The 26,829-nt window shown below is 42.7% G+C and overlaps 1 protein-coding gene across 1 annotated transcript in view; it reads right to left on the bottom strand.

Annotated features, from left to right (window-relative positions):
• The window catches only part of CACHD1 (cache domain containing 1), a 117,296-nt gene that overhangs the window by 52,180 nt on the left and 38,287 nt on the right, over positions 1–26,829 (bottom strand). The window contains exons 3-4 of the mRNA XM_054212023.1: positions 21,725–21,787; positions 11,972–12,120 (exon numbers count right to left, since the gene is read on the bottom strand). Of these exons, the coding sequence (XP_054067998.1) occupies positions 11,972–12,120; positions 21,725–21,787 (212 nt within the window). The remainder of the gene's footprint in view (positions 1–11,971; positions 12,121–21,724; positions 21,788–26,829) is intronic.

The following is a 26,829-nucleotide window of genomic DNA, read 5'->3' as shown; positions in this document are numbered from 1 at the left end:
GAAGATTTTAATTACGAACTTGAAATCCATTAAGTTGTAAATACTTCAACAAATATGGAGCCCAGTAAGAATGGAATGGCACTGATTTTCTGGTTCTTTCCTTACAGAGCGTTTGCTGTAAGGGCTGGGGTTCGCAGACGCAAAAAGACAATAAACCAATGCACTGCTAAATCATCCCCCTTAAAACAACAATTAGCAGAAACAAAAACCGCAGACAGATGGAATTGGTTACCACAAGGAAATTTCAAGTTATGACCACAGGAAGCAAGTCTTTTTAAGCAAACTAAAACTCTCCTAATCCAATATATTTTCTTTCAGCCCATTTCCAAACAATTTCATTCTACAGCAGGCAGCTGCAGCAGCCCCAAGCCAGGCAGATGCAGGATTTGCCGAGAGCCCCCACCTCTCGGTTCATGGGGGCCTTACTCATGGGACCTACAAAAACCTCTTGACTTAGAAGCGAAAATTAAGAAAAAGAAAAATATTTGTTAGTAGGCTTACGATCACCATCTCAGTATGTGACTGGATCCACTCTCAAAAATTTTAGCGTTACGAACCCAGCCAAATGCTCCTGGGAAGAGGCTGGGGCTCACCGCGAGCAGCTCTGCTGTTGTGTACCCAGGCCATGGCTTTGCCTTTTGTTCAGGATTCACGCCAGTACAGCCATAGTTAAGGTTGGGCTGAATTTTTTTTTTTTTCTTTTTCACTTAAAGCAGAGGTTTAACTTGTGTTCTGAGTGAAGAGTACAGCACAGCCTTCTCACAAGTTTAGAAACTTGCCCTTCTAGCATACAAGTCATTTCCCAGGAACTTACTATTAAACTCCTTAACGATTTTTCTGAATTACAAATGAGTAAAATAGTCTTTTATGCAAACGCATAACAAAACCTCAGATGTTGATTTCCTTGGTCTTAACATCAGACTGAATTTTACGATTCCTGTAGAGTCACAAGAAGTCTCATTTTCCGTGGGTAGAGCTCATCGGACTGGAGGCTCTACTTGAAGAAGCTCTAATCAAACTGAATTTTTGAATATACAAAACCTGATCATTATTGATTTCCAACTGCTTAATTTTAATATCTTCACTGCCACATAGAAATATCAATGAGAACATTGTCTCCTTAAAGGGGCACGGCTTAAAATTAGTTGAATCTATACCCATAAACACTACCTGCATCTGCATCCGACTGTGTTAGCCTGAAAGGAGATGAATGCAACTACCAGGGAGGAGTCAGAGCTACTGAGGCACCAGCATTCTTTGATCCCTTCTCAAACACAGACTTGAGAAAACAAAACAAAACAAAGGAGTCATGTATATTTGGAAATAATTCACTGCCCTCCATACACTTTACAGTTATGTAGAATAAATGTAGTTTAAACATAGCTCTATCAATTTGATAATAATCAATATTATTAATACATATATATAAATACTAGGGAAAAAAAATATTTTTAAGTTGCAAACCTTCTACCATATAGATGAAAATGTACGTGGAGAGTGCACGATTTCGCATCAGGGACACACAATTACAAACTTGCCTGTCACTGGAGAAACATCTTTAATTGTGGCGGCTGCTCAACACATCAAAACCACTCAACGACGAGCGAAGTGAAAAATGCCGTCTGCAGCGGGAACAAGCCCAGGCAGCTAAACTCCTTGCTCTACAAAAACTACAGTGGGTTCCTTATTGGACACAGATGTTTGGGGCTTTTGTTAGTTTATCCAAAACAGCGTAATCAACAGCACTCCATCGGCGCTGGTGTTTTGATTCAAGACTCGGATGGGGCAAAGAGGTTTTGATGATCTGCATTATCCTTGCTCTTCACGGAAGAGAGAACTGGATGGACAGACAGAGAGAAAGGTTTCCTGTCCTCCTTGTGGGACCCTGCACCCATCAGGCTGTAAGATCAAGAAGGGATGTTATGTCAGACACCGAAAGCAGCCAAACCGTGCTGGCGTGGAGCTCTGCATGGGCTCATCCACTCTGACAGGAGCTGCTTGTTGAAATTATTAGCGACCTGCTCTCTGAAAACTCCCTCCACTGAGGAAAAGACTTGACATTGCACAGGAACATCATTCTCAGATCAAGCCTGTGGCTTTTCCTATCCCCATTAAAACGTAACCACTTCAAAAAATTACAGCTTCTACCAAGCAAGCAAAAATGTTGTTGATTTTTTTGTTGGGTAAAGAATCTCAAGATTAAGATTGATAAAGGATGGGTTTCATAAAAAGCGTGTTTATCTTTGGGCAAAACCAGATGGAGAAGAGCTAGAGATTGCGAATTAAACATCTCCATGCTAAAGAAATATTTCCGAGGAATATTAAAGAACAAACTCTGAGGGAAAGATAATGACTTTTCAGGATGTTAGCTAATTGTCCCAGTGCTCCCATCAAAATCTATTAGTGATGGCAACAGGGTACCTTGTTAGCAACTAACATTATTCATGTCTCGGAACACGAGCAGTAAATGCTAGGGTTTAATTCAAAATCATCTGGAAATCTTCCTCTCGATTGTATTTTATGCCAAAAGTCACCGCTCACCCTCACTCAAAGTGACACGCGCATCCTGACATGCAGTTCTCGCACTACTACTCGCTTTAAATTACCCAGTGGCGCAGTTGTATGTATCTTCATTCAAAAGGTTGAGTGCATTGCTACATCACTTCTCAGAACGCACAAAGCTGCCAAACCGAATTTCAGGTCTCTCAGGCAGATATTAATGTGGGGGTTCAAGCAGATGAATTCTGTATGCCTTCTAGGAAGGCAAAAATAAAGTTAACGCCCTCAGCCGCCCCGCCACGGGCGCTCCTGCAGCCCCAAACCCATCGCCACGGGCCGAGGGGATCAGGGTTTCGGCTACAAACACCCCATTTACATTGCACTTTCTCTTGGAGCGTGTCAAAGCACTTTAATGCAAAAGATCAATAACGTCCTTCAGCTTTTCTCGGTAAGCAAATATGATGTTACCCATCAGGAAAATGAAGACATAGATGCTGAAATACTCTGCAGCAGAGCTGGAAAAGGAAAGCAAGAAATCACTGCCCCTGAGCCCACCCCTCCTTTCTCCTGCTACAGCACACAAGTAGCAAAAAGAGAATACAGTTAATGGGAAAATGATATAAAAATATGCAGAACAACAACTACTTTAAACTCCATAAATTAAAGACCAGCTCTCCAACAGACCTGTCATCCTAGAGCAAGGACTGCTCCAGACTGAGCTATGTGGGATACCTACCTCAAATTTCTTTTTGGGTGCAGTTTGCCTTAAAACTGACTTTTTGCACCTTGCAATGGAGGGCATTTTTAAAGCGTGTCTGGTTCTATGATACAAGGACCTCGAGAAGAGACCAGCTCCTATCGCAAATGTACGTCCTCACAAAACCACGACCAGAAAACGGACAAATTTACATTGCAATATTTGCAATCATTTTAACGACACTGGAGAATTTTCCATGTACTTCTTTTGGGACCCTCTAAGTTGTTTCAATTAAGAATATGGTATTAGCCTATTTGGCAAACTTCACCATTAAAGCAACAATTAAAACTAAAGTCTCAACCCTGCCATGTGGCATTTACATTCCTGACTGTAATCACTAGTTTTACCTTTCCTACCACTTATTTATACCTTCCACGAAACACAAGTTTCAAACTGTACAAATCTTCCCATCCCTTGCTTTGGAAGAAGTTAAAACCCCCAAAATTTTACTATTTTACTAAATTAAGATTTGCAGACGTGCATCGATCGCCACCCTTTCTTGCACAAAGGCGACTTAATTTTTACCGGTGCCTCCCCCTTTTGCCAGCAGCAAGACTACGAGGTGGCCGATAACAGCGATGGCTGACGGCGGTCTCCGTTGAGGCTCCAAACGTTCTAGGTGGTAACACCACCGCCAACACGTCGTGGTTTAGGCCGAAATAGCTCAGTTGGGAGAGCATCTGTCTCATCATTGGCCAATTCAGCCCAAACCATGACACAGTCCTCCAAAATCCTTACCAGAAAAACACACCAGAACCTGTATTTAGATGTAATTAAGTTTTGTACTTCCTTAAACAAGAGGAAAAGGCATTGGCTGAAATTTAGTTTCAAGACAGGCCCACTCCCCCCATCCCCCCTTTCCCTCTAAAAAGCCCTTCCTTCTGGATTCACTTTAATGAACAACCGATCGAAACTGCATCCCGAGGGAGCAAACAGAGCCGCGACTCCCACTTTGATCTCTTCCCCATGGAGAAACGCGCTCCCTGCCCAGCTTGCAAGATGTTCATTTGATTGACGTTCGCTCTGATGTGCAAACCGCTTTGAACTTCAGACATTAAATTCCCATCAGGCCGCGCTCATTTTTATTCTCCTTCAACAGGATTTACAAGCAGGAGATCAGCAAGTGTAGGAGATAAAATAAATTTGCAGCAGCTTTGAATCTTACATCAAAACAGCGCTCAAGTGAGCTCCAATTGGATTTCGTTCGGCCTGAATTTACAGTGTAAATCAACCTCTTTTGTACAGTTTCAGTTTAGGGAAAAATGAGGGAGCTGCGTATAAAAACGACACTCGAGCGGCTTCTGAGGGGTTCTCATTGTTTTGAGACTCATTTCTTTCCCTCCCTTTCCGTTCATCCAAATTTAAAGTTGATTTTAGTATGCAAATGGAATTACATAAGTTCAATGAAAATTCAGCATTTCCTTTGAAATTCACAACTAGGCATGCTTTCTTGATTGTAAGGCAAGATTTTCACTCGTACTTTACATAATTAAATAAATACTTAAAGATATGGTTCCCACTGCATCTAAACAGAACGCTGGAAAACAATGTTTTTATGAATAAATTCAACCCAAAAAGCAGCTACTGAGGATTCAGTTCAGTTTCTTCTGGCAAGGCACAGAAGTTGTTCCAATTATTTCAACTACTGCTTGAAGTTGTCAAAGTATACTTGCTCTCAGACATAAAGAAAGTGTATTATTGGAAGGAGGACTGCAACCCAGTAACACAAACTATTCCAAAAACCACTTTTTCATGAGGAACTCGGCCACATTTACGAAGTAAAAGCAACAGTCCAAGAGGGCAATTTCCTAAATGCCTGCTACAGTTTATGGACAACTCAAGGTCACGCCAAGACTCGCACTATGCACACTCCCTACATTTTCTAGAAACCCACATGCATTACTGTAGTCTGATACCCTGCAAGAACAGCAAATAACATCTTAAATTTCATTTAGTGTGGCCCACCCACTTCTCCTTTGGAAGTGCAGCTCTTCAGATATTGCGGCAACTGAAGGAACTGCATGGGATTCCCGTTATCTCCCACTTAACTGCTCGGAGAGGAAAGATAAACACTGAAAGAGCTGCGATAAAATTGAACTGCATTAGCAAATATTTAACCATCTGTTTAAAAAAAGAAAAAAAACCAACAGACCACTTCTGAAGGTGGTATCAGAGTCAGGGAGTAAATGATTTTCAAAAATAGCTCTGTAAACTCACTGATTCAAACAGCTCTATTAATGTTTGTAACGCAACACTGCCAAGTAGTATGTTTTACCAACAAATATTTCTCCACTCCATCTCCTTTCACAAATTTAGATAAATGCATTCCCGAAGCTCTTATCAGCATAGTTAAATAAAGAACAACAACAGATATCCAGCTGCCTTGAAACATATATAGATATATATGTTATATAGATATTAAGATAGATATTAGGAAGAAATTCTTGGCTGTGAGGGTGGTGAGCCCCTGGCCCAGGTTGCCCAGAGAAGCTGTGGCTGCCCCATCCCTGGAGGGGTTCAAGGCCAGGTTGGACGGGGCTTGGAGCAACCTGGGCTGGTGGGAGGTGTCCCTGCCCAGGGCAGGGGGTGCCACTGGATGAGCTTTAAGGTCTCTTCAAACCCAAACCATTCTGTGATTTTATGATATGTGAGCAGCAGAAGCAAGAGTGTTAATGAATGGCAACGCGCCTCTAAACGTACGTTTTTTGGAGACCTATGACAACTTTCCGTAAAAGCTATCAGTGAAATACATATCAGTCCTCCAGGGTAGAAGCAAAGAGAAAGGGAGACGTTTCCACCAGCACACATGCGTATTCCTGTCCCATCTGCAGGTGTAGGGTTATCAGGGGACCATGGTCGGCCACACCACCCCTCACAGCAGCAAGGCACCATGCCAGGCGGCTTCCCAGCGCTGCGACTCTGCCCTTCTCTCCCCGCTCAGGTCCCAGTCCCAGGGAACTCAAGGAAACCATTTCCTACCTTCTCTCCCAGACACACGAGTACATGAAATCCTGTAGCACAGCAGAGCGTGATGGGTCTTAAAACTGGGCAGGAGCGGAGGGGGATTAAGAGTGGGTTAGGGAAGATTTTTTGTCTCCCTTTAAAAGCATCATCTCTTTTTTTGTTGGAAAAGCTGCACAGGCAGCTGCGTGTTTCCTCACAACTGCATCTGAATAAGAAGTTATAGCTTCTTTTTCTTTCTGGAAGGTAATCTTACTGCAGATATGCAGGGCTTTGCTAAGAAAACCACTGGAGTGTGCTTTGTGGCACCAATTCTGTAAAGTACATACTTGCAACTGCATCTTCACGTGTACTTATCGTGTAACCGAACTTTAACTTACCCAGCAGAAGTGGAACTATATAAAGCTACTTCTGGAAGTCTCCTACAAGAGCCAGCTAGCATCAAACACAGCTTCTCGTGAAAAAGGCATTTTGAATACTTAAATATTACACACATTATCAGACTTACTCTTTCTTTTTGTGTGGAAAGACTTTGATTTTCTTTCATCTGCAAATATTCAATATAAAACATCCACTTGATCTACAAGTTGCCATCCAGTCCAAGACCACCTTTATGAAGAAAGCTATTTCAGTTGTCATTCACAAGTCAGATCACGTAGACCTGCAAAGTTACAACCCCACACAAACCTAATGCTTCCAAACCTGTTTCCCAAAACTCATTTCTTAAGTCCCTATTTAGACACTTTTCACGACGGACACATATCCCGTAAGTTCCCACTGAAGGTGCAGGGAAGCTGCAGGTGCTCAGTACTTCTGATAAATAAACACTTTCCCCCACCCTCTTGCTGGCACTCTGCTACAGCCCCATCTGCACCCCATCAGGCCGTTTCAGCTCCAAGACTTCCTTCCTAACAACCTACTGAGGGCTTTGTCGGGAACGCAGCATCTCAGACATGACAAACAGGAGACACCGTCTTGTACACAAAGGTATCTATCCTCTTAAGAAGGAAGATACTTTAATTAAAACACTGTCTGGTAAAGAACCTGGAGACAGCATGAAATCTGTTTCTCGTGGCTTCTTCAGCAGCCTTTCTTAGTGAGGAAACACAAAGCTCTATTTTTCCAGCAGGGATTTCTTCAAGGATTAGAAGATGCATGTCACTTGACATCCATTTTCCTTATCTGCCATCAGTTTACCCATCCGTTTCGCTAAGAGCCCGGAGCACTTTATCCATATTAACTCTGTCTGTCTGGTTGGAGGGATGCCATGGGCTGCCTCTTCTCAACTGCTTTGGGCGCTCCCTCCACGCGGCACAGCCCTGGGAAAAGGAGCAAGGCTCCAGGCTCTGACCCTACGGACACAAATATCGCCCAGATGGTAGGGCAGATACTGGGTCTTCGTACCATCCACTTCTGAGTCTCTCCCTCCACTGCCGTCTTGTTTTCTCCGTTCCCAAACCTTGATTAAGTAAGAACTGAAAATGCAAACGGCTATATCTGAAGCAAGGAACAGCAAAAACTAAAGAAAAACACATACCCCCTGCTCTGTTGCTCCAATTTAGCGCTCCACCTCTACTTAGCAGTGCTTGCATATATACTTAAGTGTATGATTAATTTCCATTGACATAAGCACATGTTTAAATGCTCTGGTAAACCAGATGAGCATAAGCATATGATTAAGCGTTTGTTGAATTAAAAAAAATCCCTTGGAAGAGTCCCTTTGCCAAAACCGCTCAATAGCCACCAACTGCACGGCCTCGTCAAGTTGCTTTTGCATATTCTAATTTATTTATTTTCCCCACTTTCCAAAACAAGGTAGTTCCATTGCTCAAACCTACCTTGGTGGGGAGAACTAATACGTGATTGCTAGCACTTCGCACTAGTTAGGCCAGTACACGTTGGGTACAACCTAGCAACAGCCAGGCTGTTAATTTTAATCCAGAACTCGTCACCATGGACTGGAACCACAGTCACGTGGAAACTTACCCAGTTTGGGCTCTTCACTGTAAAAGCCAATACCACATAATAGCAATAAAATAAATCTTGTTTTCCTTGGCATATCTCACTACCCAACTAAATGAGTAATTTAAATGCTAAATTCATTTTCTATCCCCGTTCGTGCTTTGTTAGTCCTGTTTCATATCATTTCTTTATAGTCACCAGGTGTGGTATTCTCACAGTTTATCTCAAGCAACACGGCAAACTGTCTTCTAAGCCAATGCTCGGATCTTCAAGATAAATACAAGCAAATACGAAGCCCCACATGGCTAATTTTGTTAATGCTAACCACAAATATCAACTAAATAAAGATACCAAGCCATTAAAAACCCTTTAAAATAAATCCTCTCTCTACACAACAGTTCATCATCTCTACTTGACACAGACTGTAAATACCTTCCCACGTTATTTTTCCAAAACAAACCCAAACGTGCTGCATTCCTAAAGCAATGTCACTAAGACAGAGCGCGGTGTCAGAGGCTGATGGAGGAATCGCTTGACAACATGAAGTGCCCTCATCTACAAACGTCATTGTGCTTCTAGAGGGCAAACACCATGTGATAAACAACCTTAAATATTGTGGGACAAGCCTTCAAATCTACCTTAAAAATACACCCTGAAGATAATGTGCTTCTGACACTCTTCTTGCACCTAATGTTTACTCAAGTGAAGAGGCCACATGACGAAAACACCTCCCTGCACCAAGAAAAAGAATACTCAGAGTTAAGCAGTTGGAACACAAATATTTCACAACCCTCCTGAAAGAAAAACCATAGCCCCAAGGACACGCACATTTTCAAGGTACAATCTAAAGCAAAGTATCTCCTGAAAACAGCAAACACCACAGACAAATCTGTGTCTTTTTCAACGTGACCTTTCCTACAGCAGCAGCTAATAAATGCTCTAAACCGAACTATTCTAATTGCTGTTGCTCTAAGTCTAGCACTCTTCTGCCCAACGCTAACACGCATTTTTTAAGCATCAAGGATAAGCTGTCACCGGCAAAAGCACGCCTAACTTAACTTCTCACAAGTGCATAGCTGGACCAAATTAGTCCAAAAAAGTAAAGGTGGAAGAGTTCAAGTAAATCAGTAGCCTTCAAAATATGATCACAGTATCCAGGTGGGAGATAACTGTGTCTTGCGCTTTAAAATCTAATTCCTAAATCCACATTCAAACACTGATACATGTGTTCCTGTTCCCTAAAATCTGACCATTAAGATATGTACCTTAACTTCTAGTGTTTTCTGTCAAAAATCTCAGTCTATTTATTTCCCTGGACAACAACAAAAAAGCTACTGGTGGTTTCTGATACATCTGCCTGCAAAGACACTCGCCCCGCTCACCATTTCCTCCCTTTGAACCAGGCCTAGAAGTGACGAAGGGAGAGAAATGGGGATGCTAACGAGCAAGGAATCTTTTAATTTTTATGGAGAGCTTCTGCTTGAAATGAAATGTATCTCATTTTGGCATTTCTATTAAAAAGGAATCTCTCTCCTGGGGAGGCAGGGAGACAAGGACAGGTTCTGAGGCAGCTGTCGACGCTGAGCAGGGGCATGGTGTGAGGTGCCCTCCTGGCATTTCAGGAACCACCTCCTGCCCCTGTGAACCGTTTCACTTCCCCCTTTAGCAGGCTTGTGTCAAACGTAAGACCTAATAATGCCACCTTGGATATCTACATTAGCTTTTTCCCCTGACATTTTTAACCAAAATAGGGAGTATCCCAGAAGGGAGATGTCACAGAGAAGGAAAATGAACGGAAGAGCAGCAGGCAGGAGGGGCAGAAGGGGGAGAAACGACAACCGAGGTGATGGCAGAAGCATTTAGGCAATGGGCAATTAACAAAGCATGGCACCAATAACAACTCTGAAGTTAAGTTTCATAAGAAAAAACACGTTTTTACATTCTTTCTTTGTATGACTTGCAGACAATTTCCTAAAGACAGCAGTGGTCAGATAAGCCCCCATTCTTCAACCAGAAATACCTGACCATGTCTTGCCGAAACTCTGTCTGGAAGGTCCTGCAGACTCATAGACTGGTCTGCTAACCACTTAAGCAGATTTAATCTTATCAAGCCAAGTAATTAAATAATGAGAATCATCTTGTACAGCCCGAATAAGGAGCTCTGCAAATAGAATATTCACCTCTGCTTTGCCAGCTGTGACCTCCGGTTCTGTTATTAAAACACTTACTGCGAAGGATCCTTACACAAGTCCACCACGGGCAAAGAAATTTCTAAAGGACTTCCACACTAAGTTATTTTGGAGGACAAAGTGAAAGGAAATTCATGAAAGTTTCCAGACTCAGAGCAGACCTGTCATTAGTTTTTTATGAAAAATTACGTAATACTGACAAAGGGGTTATGAATGTCATTCCTCCTTCTCTTCACCCCTTGCTTGGAAGGCGTTACTGCTGGCTGGTGGTTCCTGCACAGAGAGATCAGAGGGCAGAAAGATTTTCATCCTCAACTAATTCTTGACCTTTCTACTAACGCTGCCAACAGCCTGGCTATTTAGCACCAGATGTGCCAGCACTGCACGTCGGCATCTTGTCCAGTAGGAACTGCACTGAGACCACTAAATCTACGCACAAGCCAACAGTGAGGTGCCCCTTTCTTTGGAGCCACCTGAGGCTTAGCCCTATTGAGATTTCTTACTTTCACACCAACCACAATAAGCACGAAACAAGCAAGTGGCCTTTCTCTCCAGACGCAGATTCATACCGCCTATTTCAACACGGCCCATATTTTAAAACCTTATATAAACACAGGTTAATGCCATACTTCAGCCGAGATGAACGCTGTCATTAAGAGAAGAGCTGTCTTACAGTTAGATTGCAGAAAACTTTTTTAATATTTATCATCCAAATTACTTTCCTCTCTCTAAAATGTTTTTAAATCAGACTGAGATCTAAACAATGAAAATACACGCTGTAACCAAGGTTTGCATTGTATAATAAACAGCAAGAAAGTCACTCTTGTTCTTCTCTAGCACATATGGAAGTGTTTAAAATGTTGATTGTTTAGAACAAATTATTACACTGTTATTGGAAAAATCAGACCTTCTATCACACCTTCCTGCAATTAGGAAACCCAGAGAAGTTTCTGCAAATACGCAGCATAATACAACGTGATGAAAGACAAATAGATTGGATTTAGACTATTCAAAACTCTTGTCTTTAAAAGCAAAACAAATTAAAAATGAACAAATTCACTTCCCAGGCCATGTACTCTATTTCTGTAAATCTCTCTGTGTATCAAACAGCAGCATGTCAACCTGATTAAACTGCAATGCAGTATTTATAGCATGTGATGTACTGACCAACTCGTGATTTTGGTTACTGTACTTCAAAGGGGGAAAAAAAAAAAAAAAAAAAGAGTCCCATGACCAGCTTCAGAAGAGTTATTCAGGGCAAGCAGTGTCTCAACGCAAAAATGCTATCTTGGACATAGACAGACTCATTTTGTATAGAAGACTATTCCATGCAATTAAGGGTTGAACAATTTTTTTCCCGTTTTTTTCATTTTGCAGTCCATCAGAGCTGAGTCCCAGACCTTGTTTAAAGCTCCTCATTAACCATTGGTGTAGTAGAAATGTAAGTGAATACGACGACAAGATAAGGAGCATCTGTGGAGTAGCCTTCCCCCCCCTCTTTCAGAGTTACCAAGTGGCAGAAAGTACAGGTTATTTTACAAAGAGAAACTTTCACCTTTTTTCTTCACATACTAAACGACAGCATAAGTACTTTAATACTTACTCCATCATAGACGGTGGAATTGTACAGCAGTCTTGGATTGCAGTCAAGGGCGACGTGAGATGAGCAGTATATGATGCTTCCACTACTTGCTTGTTACGATTCACAACATCCAAGTAACGGTTAAACTTCTCACGAATTTTTTTTGCCAACTGGAAAAAAAAAAAAAAAAATAAGAAGAAAGATGAAAAATAGGCCAGTTTCTCTGTATTACCGCATTCCTTGTTAACTTGAATGGAAAGTAAAAACTGCATGTGTTAGAGGTAACTGTTGTCTGCTTTGCTCATTGTACTTCTATTTTGGTGGCTGAAGCGCTGTGAAGTCTCCTAATTAATGATACCAGTCACAGAAAGGAGCATATACAGAAAGATAAAATACATTTACCACCAAGCAATGGGTACTTGAACATCAATTTTGCAAGAATGAAAATGAAATTTCCATTATATCAAGTTCCCTTTCATCAAGGCCCGACACCTGGATGTGACTGTACCTCTGCTACTGGCTTACCACTGAAGCTCTCCAGCGTGATGCTCTTGCAAGGCCTGACAAAGCCATGACAGAGACTAAAATAAACAGGCCACAAGTCAATTTAACGAAGCTTTATAAAAGGACCCTTAAGGAAAGCCCAAGTAACTGTATTACAGAAGACCTCACCGACAGAGAAATCTCTTACTGGTTCCAGTGCAAACACCCAAGAGCACATCACGGTGCAGTGAATTATTGAAGGGAACAGGATCCAGGCAGCCTCCTCAGCCAGGTGGATCTGCACAGAAGCATTTCACAACTGCTCTCACATAGTCCTCCTCATTGCGATTTGGGCAAAATAAGCCATCCCAGTTGTTGCTTTTTTACTTCGTGTTTTCTGCTGCTTTCCTGGGGGGCATCAGGGGCTTTTGGCTGAGCATTTTCCAAGTGATTTTCTAAATCGATCTAGCAGCTCACTGTGGCTAGTCGTAAGCTACAACAGCTTAACTACAGACTTCAAATAACAATAATCTGTAACGGACATTATAATAAAAAGAAAACAATGACAACTGTCTCCCACGGGTGAAATTCTTCCACGAGCTTTTTGTTGCCGGAGTTCCTTCTAATGAAGGCAGCCCTTTATAAATCAGGACAAAATTTAGAGGTTAGACTATTACTTGTAATCGTAGATGACTGAATTTCTCTCCTTTCAGAAAGCGAAAACAAACAGACTGTCATCCCCCTCCCGGCAATTCTCAGGCCTTTAAAAAAAAAAAAAAAAAAATTAGAGTGCCTAACTTCAGAAATAGCAAATTGGGTATTTTAGCCCTTCTCTTTAAATGTTTCTTAAAAATAAAATAAATGAAAAAACAAGTCAACAAATTTTTGCAAACAAATACTTCTGAGCTCTGCGTCGGGGCTGGCTGGTGTGCGATTTGAAGGCAGGGATGTGCCCGGGCTCTCTCCGTGCCAGGCAGATCCAAGGCTGTCCGATGGTACACGGTGTCACCAAGGGACACATCCCAGGCCTATTGAAGCTCCTCTGCTGCCCACTAAGAGCTCACTTGTCTCTAGCTCATTAGGCACTTCACGATGAGCCTGACTAATTAATGACTTTGGAGAGGAAAATTGGAAGGGAAAAACTTGTGACTGTTATTTGAGCAAACGTGACAGTAAACACAGTTACTGGGAAACATCAAGTTTCACAAGAAACATTTACTGAGACTTTCGCTCTTGGTCTTTCATTTAAAGTAAGAAATTAATGAAATGGATCAGGCACGCACAAAATTTGCTCTGGCACATTCAGCGTCCTTTTCACATTTAAGTGTATTACTCTTAATCATCCGCCAGACGCATCCTAAGTGAAAGGGAATCATCTCTGAGCAATATACTGCAGTGTTGGATACTGAGAAATATTGCATTTTGCATTTCTGCAAACTTTTTTCAGAGCTGAAGTTGCTCGTTAATTCCTAACACTCATCTCTGCTGCTCCCTGTGCGCTCCAAACTCCCCGGGGATGATTTAATGGCACCGCTACACTTGTGCGCTGAGAAACGCTGTCGGTTGTTCCAGATCCCCACGACCGACAAATGTCTTCCCTAACTATTATTAACAGGACATTTTATCATGATTTACTTGGTTATGCGAATAACAAGGCCCACACCGATAACAGCAGCGCCTTTGCCTCCATTGTTCCCAGCAAATGCTGCAGCTCAACGACAGGTCTCCTAGGAGCACAGGTTTTAATAGGACCTTGCACAAACGACTTGCAGAATTATACCTAATTAGTTCTGTAGAATGATTTATTGCCAAGGCACCGGAGGACTACTAATGGTCTCCTCCATGTTAGGCATGCAACACTATTAAATCGCTCCCAGTTGTTAGATAATAAGCTGCTGGGTAATTTCTGTTTTCTGGTAAACTTTTTTTGTGTCTCACTGTACTCCTCAAACGTGTCCTGAGAAGCGTATTCTTCTGCAGGGTCTCAAACATACACAAGCCAAATTTCCTAAGTCGAAGCACTTAAGTTTCATGGTTACAAAGTTCCTCTCCTGGTTTGGGCAAATGAAATACCTGTGCTTAAGCGCTACGGAAACCTGTACACTTCTTTCTTGGTTTCCCTACCTGAAATCACAAAAAGCCGAGAGAGCTTAAGTTCGCTGAAAAAAAAGGACCACACAACCATCATTAGCTGTAACAAAACGACCACGGAGCATCAGACCAAAAGGACTCTCGTTTGGAATCGCCGCTTTTCTCTGATAAATGAATGCTGTACAAGATGAGGTTTCGGTGTTGATGAGTTTTCACCTTCCAGGTTGAACGACAAAAGCACCCCACGGCCTTTGAATTTTACCCTGCTGTGCAGAGTCTGAAGATCTGACAAATCTGTTTTTCAGAAGAGCCCGTACCTCAGAACCTGATAAAAAGCAAATGTTTAGTACCTAAACTGTATCTCCCATCAAAAATCCTCTGAACGGCTCAAAGTCATTACATTACTTTTATTAAACGGGATCCAACACTTCAGCGGGGGCAGAGAGTCAAGTGCGTGTCAGCAGCAAGGGACCTGAAGCCTCCCAGAGCTACACAGACGTCTATTTTCTGCCCACGGACACAAGCACGGTTGGAAGAACTGAGTTTGTCTAATCTGAAGAACCCTAAAAATACTGCCCTTTGATAGCAAGAGAACGCTCCCGACAATCAGAACCACTTTAAAACCAGCTAACTCCAAAAAGTCACTTTCAATTTTCCATTGCAAGTTTATGACAATGAAGAAACCACGTTAAGAACCTACGGGTAACAGCAATCAGCCGAAGAATTACTAAAAAAAAACGATTCCAATTCATCAAATCGAGATGTACAATCCAGATGAAGCCTAACAAAACTAACACAATTTTTCTTCCGTAGCTGGGCTTCACTGGAGCATAAAAATCCATGACAGTGAACAAGCATTCCAGCTCTCGGCAATTAAAATAACAGCAAAAAATAATACATATTTCAGAGCTCCTCGTCTCTGCCCTGCGTGCCCATGCATGGGTGCACACTCACATCATCAGCTCCGAAACATTATTCGGTTTGCGAAGCGATGCACGCAGTCGCTAGAGACTGTCAGAATAAAAGCTGCGGGCTTAAATCAGCTTCTCCTTTTCCTAAATAATAAAATAAAATCTTTAAGCAAAAGACGACTATTTTTCCCAACGTACACCCTGCTTTTTTTAACCTGCCCAGAGCTGCGCAGCCATTGCGTACCGACGGCTGCGAGACCCACGCCGCACTGGTTACAAACCCTCAAAGCTACAGAAAGAGAGACTACAAATAATGAAAGGACAGAGCACTGAACTCTGAAGCCATCCTAACATAATCGTTTAAAACATTTTTAAGGCAAAATGGAAAACTGCATCCCCAGTCAGGCACATAAAAGGGGCAGGGAGCTGACATCCCACGCTCGGGTATACCCCTGGGTAAGTACCAAGTGTGACAGACGTTTCCTGCTCCCACAGAAATGCTCAAATTCACCCATTTTAATGGGGTCTAAAATAAATCTGGATACCTTGAGATTGACATAAAATGCTACTATCCTCGCGTCAATTCTCAAAGCTTTCTTCACCCCACTTTAAAAACAAAGGGGAGTGGAGGCTTCCTCTCGTCTCTTTTCAGATTTCTGTATTTTCTCCTCAATTTTAAGGAACCAGATAATGAGAAATGAGTGCCTGCTCCAAACAATACAGCCATTAGCTGTGACTTATTTTTTTTGCCTTTTTTTTTTTTTTTCCCCCTTGGCAGTTGGCATGCAGCCAAAGCATTTCAGTTTGCAGACAGGTTGGACGGTACCACCTGTTTCTATTACCGCAGCACCCATGGGTAATGCACTTCAGTTGTCACCATCTCCACTGACAACCTTTCATCACAACATCAGTGAGTTTCTCTAATTTTCCCAGAGACATTTTCCTCATTTGCATAGTTCCCTCGAGCCTTTTTTTTTTTTTTTTTTTTTTTTTTTTAAAGCTTCGTTCCCCTCAAAGCTCCACGGCTCTGAAGTCTTGCCTTTTCAGGGAGCACTGAGGGAAAGCAGAGCTCCAAGGTGAGGTTTTATCTCTGGCTGTATCTTGAAAGCCAAGGTATTTTTAATGTTTTCAAGACTGTATATAAAATATGCATCAATGAGGCTGACAGGCATGGATGCCATAACGACTCACAGGCAGGGGTTTAACACTACCAGGCTGCTTGAAAAGTGCTGCTTACACACTGTAGACTTTAGTTAGTATTTTTATTTTTAAATCCCCTCTGTGAACCAGAAGAACCTGGAACAAAAGTACCTTTCTTCAACAGCCACCAGGCACTCCTCCCGCTGCATCACAACTTAACGCTACTGTGCGTCCACAGATTCCTGTATTTATTTCCTATATTTATTTCCTATATTTATTTCCTATATTTATTTCCTATATTTATTCCTAACCTGCTTGGGTCTTGAAGAAACCACTGCTTCTGTACAAACCCAGAAGAGCACAGAGGTCAAGCAGGTCTCGTAATCTGGTTCTATTAGAAACAAAACGGCATACCTGTAAAAAAAAATGTGTTTTGCCTCACAGTTCTGTTCCTGAACCTCCCAACTAACTAACTTTGATTTCTTAGCAGCTCCTAGCAGATTTATACGGAACCGATTTTCCAGGTTATTATTGCTGGTTTTATGGCTGATAATTATGCTCTGAATGAGCTAGAAGGAAGAGGAATGACAGCCTTTAGTGCTCAACCTACGAGCTGCATGGAGAGAAGGATACATTAAACAAGGAAAAAATTAATGACAAAAGGCATGTCTCGCTGCTTGTGCATTCCCTTATTCTAAATTAAAATCCTCCCTCTGTCCCTGTCCTTCCCAGCCTTCAAACAGGAGTGAACATTTCCCAGGAATATTCCAGCAAGGTGATTTTCAGCTGACACATGCACATTTAGAGTTGACCATCTGAACTAATTCATTTAATTACTTTATTTGCTACCGCTTCTTTCCCCAGCATGCATGGACAGACTGAAACAGAAGAAGTGATTATGAATTTCTCTTTGCAGAGATGTCGATGCTGCTGTGCTCCCAATTTCTCTGCCAGAGTTCAGCGCATCAAGACTTTTCTGCATGAAGCTGGTAAATATGCTCCTGCCCAAGACTCTGTCACTGTCCCCTCTCCTCCTTGAAGCCCAGTTTCACATTCTCCATACTTGTAAAACCAGATGTCTGGCGGGACGCTGAACACACACTGACGTCCTTGAAAACAACTAACCTAGATTTCCCCCCAATAAAACTAATCATTTCCCACTTTATTTATATCACTAGTTCACACCACTTAATTTTCATATTATACACAAGTTCTCTGATATTGAAGACCTTACAGTAAAGGAATCCAGGTTATTTTTGGCAATCGCCATCCAATCTTTAACAACCTATTCAAAGCAAAGAAGGTTTTATCTGTTACGTACAACAGTAATTCTATAACTCTGGACCTTAAAAGTGTAAGCAGTTTAACGTCAAAGGGTAAACCACTCCTCGTGTGCCATGAAGAAAGCCAAGAGAATTAAAATAGCTGGGCCTGAAGGCCAACAGCTGCAGTTTTTCACTTTCACAACAAACTGAAAGTCATTATTTACACAATTTGGTATATTGGAGGAAAAAAAAAAAAAAAAAAAAAAAAGACATCCCCCACAACAATCCAGTGGTCTGCCAGAACAAAATCCCAGCTGACATAAAACTGTAATTAATTGCCTTTGGGTATCAGTTGCTAAGAAAATGTTAATGAATGACAAAATCAGGAATGAGCGACAGGGGATTTAATTTGCTTACATTTGTTTGCATTTGCTCAAGACGATCCCGTTCGATGTACTGCTCTTACTCATAAAACTCCGGTTATATTGCTTGTGATTCATTAGGGCTAAAAGACCTGGTTATTAATGGAACAGAAGTGCTCAATTATTCTTCTATCCACTTCATTGTTGAGCTTTTAACCACAGTAATTATGCTTCACCGGGGCCTCGTTTTTCTCCTCTGACAGCTCCAAATTCATCACGCTACCTACAGTGTTTAGACAGTTATTTATATCTACTTAGGGTGAATACGTACATCTGTGGCTGGGAAACAAGCGGCGTCTTTTCCTAAGTGGAGAATCGAGAGTCGAGACTTCAAAGAAGTTTTAATCCAGATTCTTGGTTTCCCGAAAACACTTTTAGCTTTCAAAAGCCATCTGATACGTATAATCTAGCCCACATGGCCCTTTCGTGGTGTGCAGACCACCCAGAAACACTCAAGACAAAACGTTACCCCAGCGCGATGTCAAAGGCAGCAAACCCTTCTTTAAGATGTTGGGATGGTTTCAGATTTAAACTTTTAAACTCGGGTGACAATTACCCTTTTGTGGTCCCTTTGCACACAAGCACCCACCTGTGCACGCTCAGAGGGAAGCTGAAGCCTCCCGAGGGTGGACGGTGGCTCCAGCATCACGCTGAGCGTGGCACGTCTCCCATCTGCACCACTGAACCATCGCCGCTCCTGCACATCCGACCTTGGGCACCACATAAACCAACCCCCCGGCACCATCGACAGCATGATGCCTTTCCAAGCAGCAAATTTCTTCTATGGGATTGGAATTTGGACATTCAGTTTTCATTTACAATATTTCACTGACACATCAACAACAAAAAAGACTTAAAGAAGGGCGACTGAGACGAGATATCAGGAAGAAATTCTTGGCTGTGAGGGTGGTGAGCCCCCGGCCCAGGTTGGCCAGAGAAGCTGTGGCTGCCCCATCCCTGGAGGGGTTCAAGGCCAGGTTGGACGGGGCTTGGAGCAACCTGGGCTGGTGGGAGGTGTCCCTGCCCAGGGCAGGGGGTGCCACTGGCTGGGCTTTAAGGTCCCTTCCAGCCCAAACCATTCTACGATTCTAATAGGAACACGCAGCAAAATTGTATAAATTAATAACAATGATACAAAGTGAACTACTCAAATACGCATCCATATGCATATGGACCTCCAGGTGAAAAAAGGCACCACTTACAATAAGAGAACAGGATGTCCTTACGCTCAGTTCCATACAACCTCTTCTTAATTCTGTGCTCTCCAATTAGAGGTTGGCAAAATAGAAAAATAATTTGGGGGGAGGGGGAAGGGTGTTATTGGAAGAGAGGAGATTTAAGAAATAATTTAAGGATTCTAATACAGCACATCCGCTGCCCCCCCTGTCATGACATTCATACTACTGGTGACTGATTAACAATAAAAATTGAAAAAAAAAAATAATAAAGCAGAAGCCAAACAAACCCAGGAAAGAATAAGGATAATTATTAGGGGTATGGAAAGTCTTCTGCACTGTTCACTTGAGAAGCAAAGTGGGAAAGGTGGCATAACAACGACAGGCAGTGGAATCAAAACTGCAGGAGAATGTCCCCCTGGCTTATTTACCTCTCCCCATATTTTTTTACTGTTGTATTGAGGGTGATGATCTCAACTGTGATGACTGAAAATCAGAAATGTGTTTCTACTGCCAAGTTTAATATGTAGGTCAGACTCCCACAGAAGGATCAAGTCTCAGGAAAAACTTGTACGAGATGCCCTGTAACCAACCAGCGCCAGGAAAAACCTCCTGTAAAGCATAACATCTCTTACGAGGGTTGAGACACTATTATCTGCAGGGTCAAGCAATTGTTAATACCAGAATTAGTGTAATTTACCAAGATTAATGCCTTGCTCTGGTTTCTTCTGTTGTTTCCCACACCCAGCCGTACCTCAGCAAACAAACACCTAATACAGACACAAGCAGTACCAAAGGTGAACTTTGTTGGTTTTTTTCTAAATATAAACCTTGCCATTTTTATGATAGCACTCACAGGAGATTCATCTTAAAATTTGCATTACTGCAATCTAACAGCCTAATTTAATATGAGATCATTAATCACATGCTCTTGTGTTTACCAACGTTATCTGTTAATATAATTACACACTTCAATTTAATGCCCTTATGGGACGAGGCTTCTACACTAAAGACTTGTTTCTTGTTTAACAGAAATCCAGTGTTGTTGGAACTTTCCCTGAACTATTCCCATCTCCTGCAAATTAATTTAGTTCCTACATTGACCAGAATCCCATCAAAAGCCACCATATTCCTTCCGAAACAGAAGAGCTGAGCCCTGCTCTCCAATGCAAACTCTCCCAGAGTTTAAATACACTATGCAGGGATTCAAAATCCCATTTGATCCAGCTCTGCTTTGACTCTTCCCTTGGGAAAAGAAACAAACATCTGGGAAATTTACTATTTACAGTAAACACAAGTTAGAGTGTTAATTTGTTTATATTACCTGACCAGTTTTAATGTACAGGAGCATGCAATGGACTGATACACTCTTGGAAACCAGCTACAGCGACTCGTGTGAGCGGCCAGAGGGCTATTTCCCCGAGGAGGGCTCCTCCGAGGCACCTGGGCTTTTACCGAACATTAAAACTGGCTTGCTGGGTCTAGGAAGGTCAGGTTTCTCGCTGAAGGTTGTGCAACTGAGTCCACGCTTCGACTGGAAGGACCAGCTGGTTCCTTGTTCGGGCACCCAGGCAGGGCAGCGGCCGCCTCTTCTACCAAAACTCATCATGTTTAGCACGAAGGTGGAGTTGTGAACACACAGTACCTTCTGAACAATGTACCTTAATTTCTTAAAGGCGAAAGCGAGATCTATTTGATCCGTTTTACAACTGACACTAAATTAATTTTCCAAATGCACACATATATTAAAATGCAAACAGCCCATGTGTTGAGACATATTATCTCAATGTTAAATTGAAGAGTTAAATGGTCAAATGCATTCCCGTAAGAAAAACTCAAAGAAAATGGCAAAAAACCTCAACCACAACTACATAAGGCTGTAGCTGTCCCGTATTTACACAAAGCAATTGATACCATTTCCACATTCATAAACAGTATTAGTTTTTCTGCCTTGAATTAAAACAATTTTAAAAGAGACACTTCCAACACGAAAACTAGCCAATTACCGTGAGATGCGACACAAGGGCTCCAGCTCTGCTCCTTTGTTTCTGAGGGAAGAACCCACACAAAGCAGATGGAAAGCCTTTTCATGGCAATGCAAAACTCTCATATACATAATCAGCCCATACAACAATAAACGGAATGGAATAGAAATGGAGATGGGCCTTCTGATGTGCTGGACACTAGGGAAGTGGCCACAATAAATCCCAATACACTGTAATTTATAAGTTGCCTTTGTAATGCTGCCAGCGGGCAGCAGGAGGTGGGGAGGAGCTTTCGGACTCACCTGTTGAACTTCACTTTCTCCATTCGATATTTTCTCTGTGTACACAAAGGAGTTGAATATCCTCTGCAAGACAAATCAGAAAGGACACGTAAGAGACTTTTTGTTACAAATATCGCATTAAAGCGGCTCCAAAAGGCGCACGGGTGAGGAAATCTGTGTCAGAAAAGGACCGCTTCCCCTGGGGAGTCTATGGGAGGCTTACCCAAGGGAAATCCCGTCTCCATATACCCGTTTCTGGATCTGCGTGAAGAGGCTGGTTTTGGTTTTGAAGGCAAACACAAAACAGGTTTTTTTTCAAAACATCTGTTAATTTACCAAACTGACACAAGGTGCTAAAAAACCATATTTCGCATTTGAAAGCTACTGCCCGCACAAACTATGACTGTTCTCTAGCGCTAAACATTTAACCAAAGCTAACTATTTCTAAAAGCACTTGTTTCCACTAACACACAAGAGGCTGTGAGACAAATTTAGACACATTTGGTACCTGAAAAAGAGAAAAACGAGACCCATTTTTGAACACAACCAAATTGGCCTCACTAATGGCAAAAAAGGGTGTATCAGAAGATGGAAGCGAGAGAGAGCTGTGCCCTGGGAAAGCCTCCTGTCTGCTCCCAGAGGGACACAAGTCCCTCCATCCGCTGTGCCTCCGCAGGTGAGAGCAGCACCGCCATCACCATTTACCTACAGTGGTTACGTGGAGGAAAACACTCAACACCTTGTTAATACTCTGTTCCAGACTGGCAAATAAGGTTGGAAGGATCTGGGGTTAGACCGATGGCATTCCTGAAAAGTTGGGGTTACACCGATGGCATTCCTGAAAAATCCTGAGATCTTTCTCTACCAGCCTCAAGGGGAGCTGGGATTTCACTGACGGAGCGGATTCCACAGCTATCAGTGTTATGTCAAACACATGACAATACATCAGCAAGAACATCTGTAGGCACGGCCACATCTGGCAAAGGACGGTGATTCATACAGACCCCGTTGAGTCCCTCCCTTGACGTGATAGTTGTGAAATTACTAAGACTCATGTTTACAGCAAGACAATAAGCCAGAGTCAGCTCTCCAAATTATTAGCAATAACAACTGCCGTTACTAAAGAAGTCTAAATTTCATCCAAATCCAGTGTAATCATTGGCCCACGATTCCCAAGGGTTTTCCTGATGCAGGTTTAGCCGATTCCCCCTGGTAAGGCTGCACGCAGCTCTGACTGGCAAAACCAGCCCGGAAAGCCCTTTGGTGTGCTCTGCTCTGCTTACGCTCATCGCTTTCCCTTATCCCTCTCCCTCCTGAGGACTTCAGGAATTTCAAAAATTTGAACTCTTAATTCTAAAGAAGCATTTGGAAGGGCAGCAATAAATCTCCTTGGTTTACAAGTCCCAGAGAGCCGAGGAGCGGGGCGGGGGGAAGAGAAGAAGAAAAAAAAAGGCATCTACTCTTAAAAGCTGCCCGTACACTGAGACTTCCTCTTCTTCCAGACCTTTGTTTAAAGTTCTGCTTGGGTACTTTAACTACAAACATGTTGGCTTTTTTTCTCCCCCCCCCCCCCCCTAAGATGAAAAGATAATTTAAACATCAGAAGAAAATACATTAAAGCATGTCATTTTGATGCAAAATGTTTTAAATGAATTGAATTTTTCCCTCCACGCAGCATTTAGTCTCCAGACATCAAAAGGAGCGAGAAGGAAACAGACTGTCAGCTACCGAGAATGGAGCTTTCTGTCCTGAACACAAAGCTGACCCCTTCCTCCACCCCTTTAACACGGAGCCGTGTTTATGAACCTTCAAAATAATGCCAGAGAACATTATACACGGTTGTGTAAGAGCCACAGTGCCAGCAGAAATTTATTTGGCCACTGGGCTAGGTTTTTAACCTATTTTTCCTTGCTTTATAATTTAACCAAGCTCTAGCAAATCGTGTCTTCTACTTTTTTTAATTAAACGCTCTGTGCATGTCAGAGAGGGGGGAGCAGGAGCCTGTTAGTCAAACTGCCGCCACAGACACTGAGCCGAAAACAACAGTAAAAACTAAATAAGGCTTGAAACCACCCAGGAACACGCGAGCCGTCGCGCACGGAGCTCCCCGAGGCTACGCGTTTAACTGCTCGGCCCCTACCTGGGAACGGTCCCGTTACTCAGGATATCTGCTCCCCAGTCAAGAATTCCTAAGCAGAATTTCACCCAAAGTCAAACACGTCTCCCTGTTGTATTTAAGCTAATTTCACTGACTTAAAAAGTGATCTAACCTGAAGTAGAAAAACAGAGCTGAGTGGCAACCTCCAAACGCAGTTAAGGGAACTTCACAGACCCAAGAGTAAGTCGGCTCTACAAACTTACAAAAATAGTCTAAATTATTTAGGAGAACTTGCCCACCGTAGTTTACACAGCGCATTAGCATCTGTACTTTATTCTTCCCACCCCTCCTTGTTTAATTGAATCTGCTGAGCAGATGGCAGCAGGCGAAGTTCACTCCAAGAGGAACAATTCCACACGTGTTTAATGAGATGCTCGCCCGGGATTATTTGCCATAACCCATCACCACTCACTCTCACAATGCGGGAAGGCTGCAACCTCTGCACTGGTTTGGCCTCCAGCCTTTCCCCAGCCGAGCTGGTGCTCCACCAGACATGGAGCTACCTGCATCCCCGCCACCGCTCCCAACGCCGCCTCCTCACGCACCGCCTCAAGCCCTCAAACAGCATTTTGTTATCTTTTTCTCCATTTGCCCCTCTCTTTTTGCTATCATCAGCTATTTTAAGCTTATTATCATCTTTGCAGATAATCAGGTTCTTGCTGGTACCTTGACCAACACCTTGACATTGGTCAACTACATGAAAAAGATTCATTTTCTCGGGAATCCTCAAATTCCTTTAAACCCAACATCTTTAGAAGACACCAGCTTTGGTCCTGTGGCACACAGCAGAGGGCAAAACTTCTCGCTCTCTGCTGTCCACTACTTATCTCGGGTACCGGGCTGAGAACAGTTGCTTCAGTCGTGCTCTAACCCCGCACGTGCCGTAACACGCACACCGTGCTTTAACTTCTCCAACCCCTTGGGTTCATCAAACAGGTTTCTACAAAGATTTTTGACTTAAAAAAATAAATGGAAACAAAAGCAACCTTCCCCCCCCCCCTCCCCAATCCAAACTCTGAATGAAATTTCAAGATTTGGTTTCAAAACCAAATGTCACAGCTTTTCCTTCGTGCTGCCACAGCTCACCCAGCATGGCAAGCAAACCTTGCTTCATTCACTTCAGCTGTTTCCACCACAAAGCATCAGTTTTCAAACACAATATTAAAAAGTAAACAAAGCTCAAAACTTAGCAGTTCTGAAGTGTCTGCATTTTCCATACTTTGTTGCAAAAGCAAACTTCAGAAATGACATTAATACCGGATTTAGCCAGGTGTAAATTAAAAAGTCAGCGAAGTTGTAATTCTCTTTTCAAATTACTCAAACGTCAGAGATGCTCAGAGAGAAGTAACACTTGTCAGGCTGCTGTACCCATCACCTGCTGCTCTATGCTCCCATTTAAACTCCGGGGGGGCAGGCGGGGGCTGAGTACAAAGCCCTGCGCCATCCCCGGGGCCCCCGTGCCTCTGGCAACACCTGAATCCTGCAGCACGATGCTCGGCACATCACTCATGCTCTTAATCCTCCCCTTCCCTTATCGAACACGCGTTTAGCTACACAAACAGAAGCCTAGAAAGAGAAAATCAGGGTATCTGCAGGGACGACTGCAGGATTTCTGGCAATCTGTGGCAGCTCGGAGACACACAGACTTCAGGAGAGCTGAGCAACGTGTCCCTGTGAACCTGCTGAGGATGACCACAGCCTGGATGGAGTCCTGAGAAACCTGGGGTTCGGTTACAACCACATATTTTCACATCTTGCTTTCCTAAGCTCCTTAACTATCTGTCTGGGTCAAAGCACTTGCAACTTCCTAGAAAACATTCTTCCACGTTACCTAGATACATCCATTAATGACTTTAACTGCAATCAAGTGCTTCTTGGTGCCACCAGCCTGCCTCAATTTTAGCTTTGAGCAACAGGACAAATATTTGATAAGCAAGATAAACCGGGAAGCGATGAGAGGATGTAAGGGCAGGGGTCCTCGGGGCTGGGATGGGGAAGATCTGGGCCACCGCCGGGTAATGCCTCCCACAGGTGGGGTCTGACAGTGATGGACGGGTCCAGCACCCAAACCCGCGGTGCCAGGAAGGACGGAGTCAGGTTTCCCACCAAGGCAGAGATAAGGGGTAGCTGGGATTTAGCTTTGTGGTGCGCCCAAACAAGGCTTAGCAGAATTTTATTCATCATTTGAAGCCAAAGGCAACTCAGGTTTAAATCCAGGAGTGGACTCTAAACCAAGCTTAGCATAAAAAGTAAAATATTAACTGGCTCATTCCCTCAGCTCCTTGAGGTTAAAATAAACTCAGCAGCAATGAGGACTGCATCTATTGATGCAATCTCACTGCAGTGAGAAAATAACTTCAAAAGGTCCCAGTTTGACTGTCAGCACTGCATCAAAATAAACAAAAAAAGCCACAACCCTGAAACCGCCAAAGTCCCCAACCAAATAAAAGCACCAACTGCTCTGCAGAGCGGTCAACCATTTGCACATCACTTTATTGCTAGATGAGATACAAATCCATCTCCCTACCAACAAGAATAACATTTTTAGAGACAAAGAGAATCAAGAAAAACAAATGCAGGATTAGTAACATATCCACTGAGCTGTAAATATATTGAAGCCGTTTTAGCATCTATACTGCAAGACTTTAAAAAAGAAAAAAGCCCACAACTTTCAGGAGATTCAGGACGTAGCCTGCCGTTACCTGCCGTATTTGGATACTGACAGGAAAAAACTCTACAACATTTAAAAAGTATACAAAACAGCAGTAGCAAAATGTACATGTGTCAAATATACAGAGTGTTAGCTCAGCAGGGCTGCAATACTTTTTAAACTTCAAGCAGCTACTAACCAGGGACTGTTTCTTATTTTAAAGGTTAATGTTTTAAAAAGTGGTGAGCAAACAAATATACAACAAATCCTTTTTCTGATGAAACTCACCAAGTGAGATCATTTTGAGGGAAACCTGTG

Source organism: Rissa tridactyla, chromosome 8 (assembly GCF_028500815.1).
Source record: "Rissa tridactyla isolate bRisTri1 chromosome 8, bRisTri1.patW.cur.20221130, whole genome shotgun sequence".
NCBI classification, from domain to species: Eukaryota; Metazoa; Chordata; class Aves; order Charadriiformes; family Laridae; genus Rissa; species Rissa tridactyla.
Note: the sequence above shows the minus strand (reverse complement) of the source record. Positions and strands in the feature narration are given on the sequence as shown.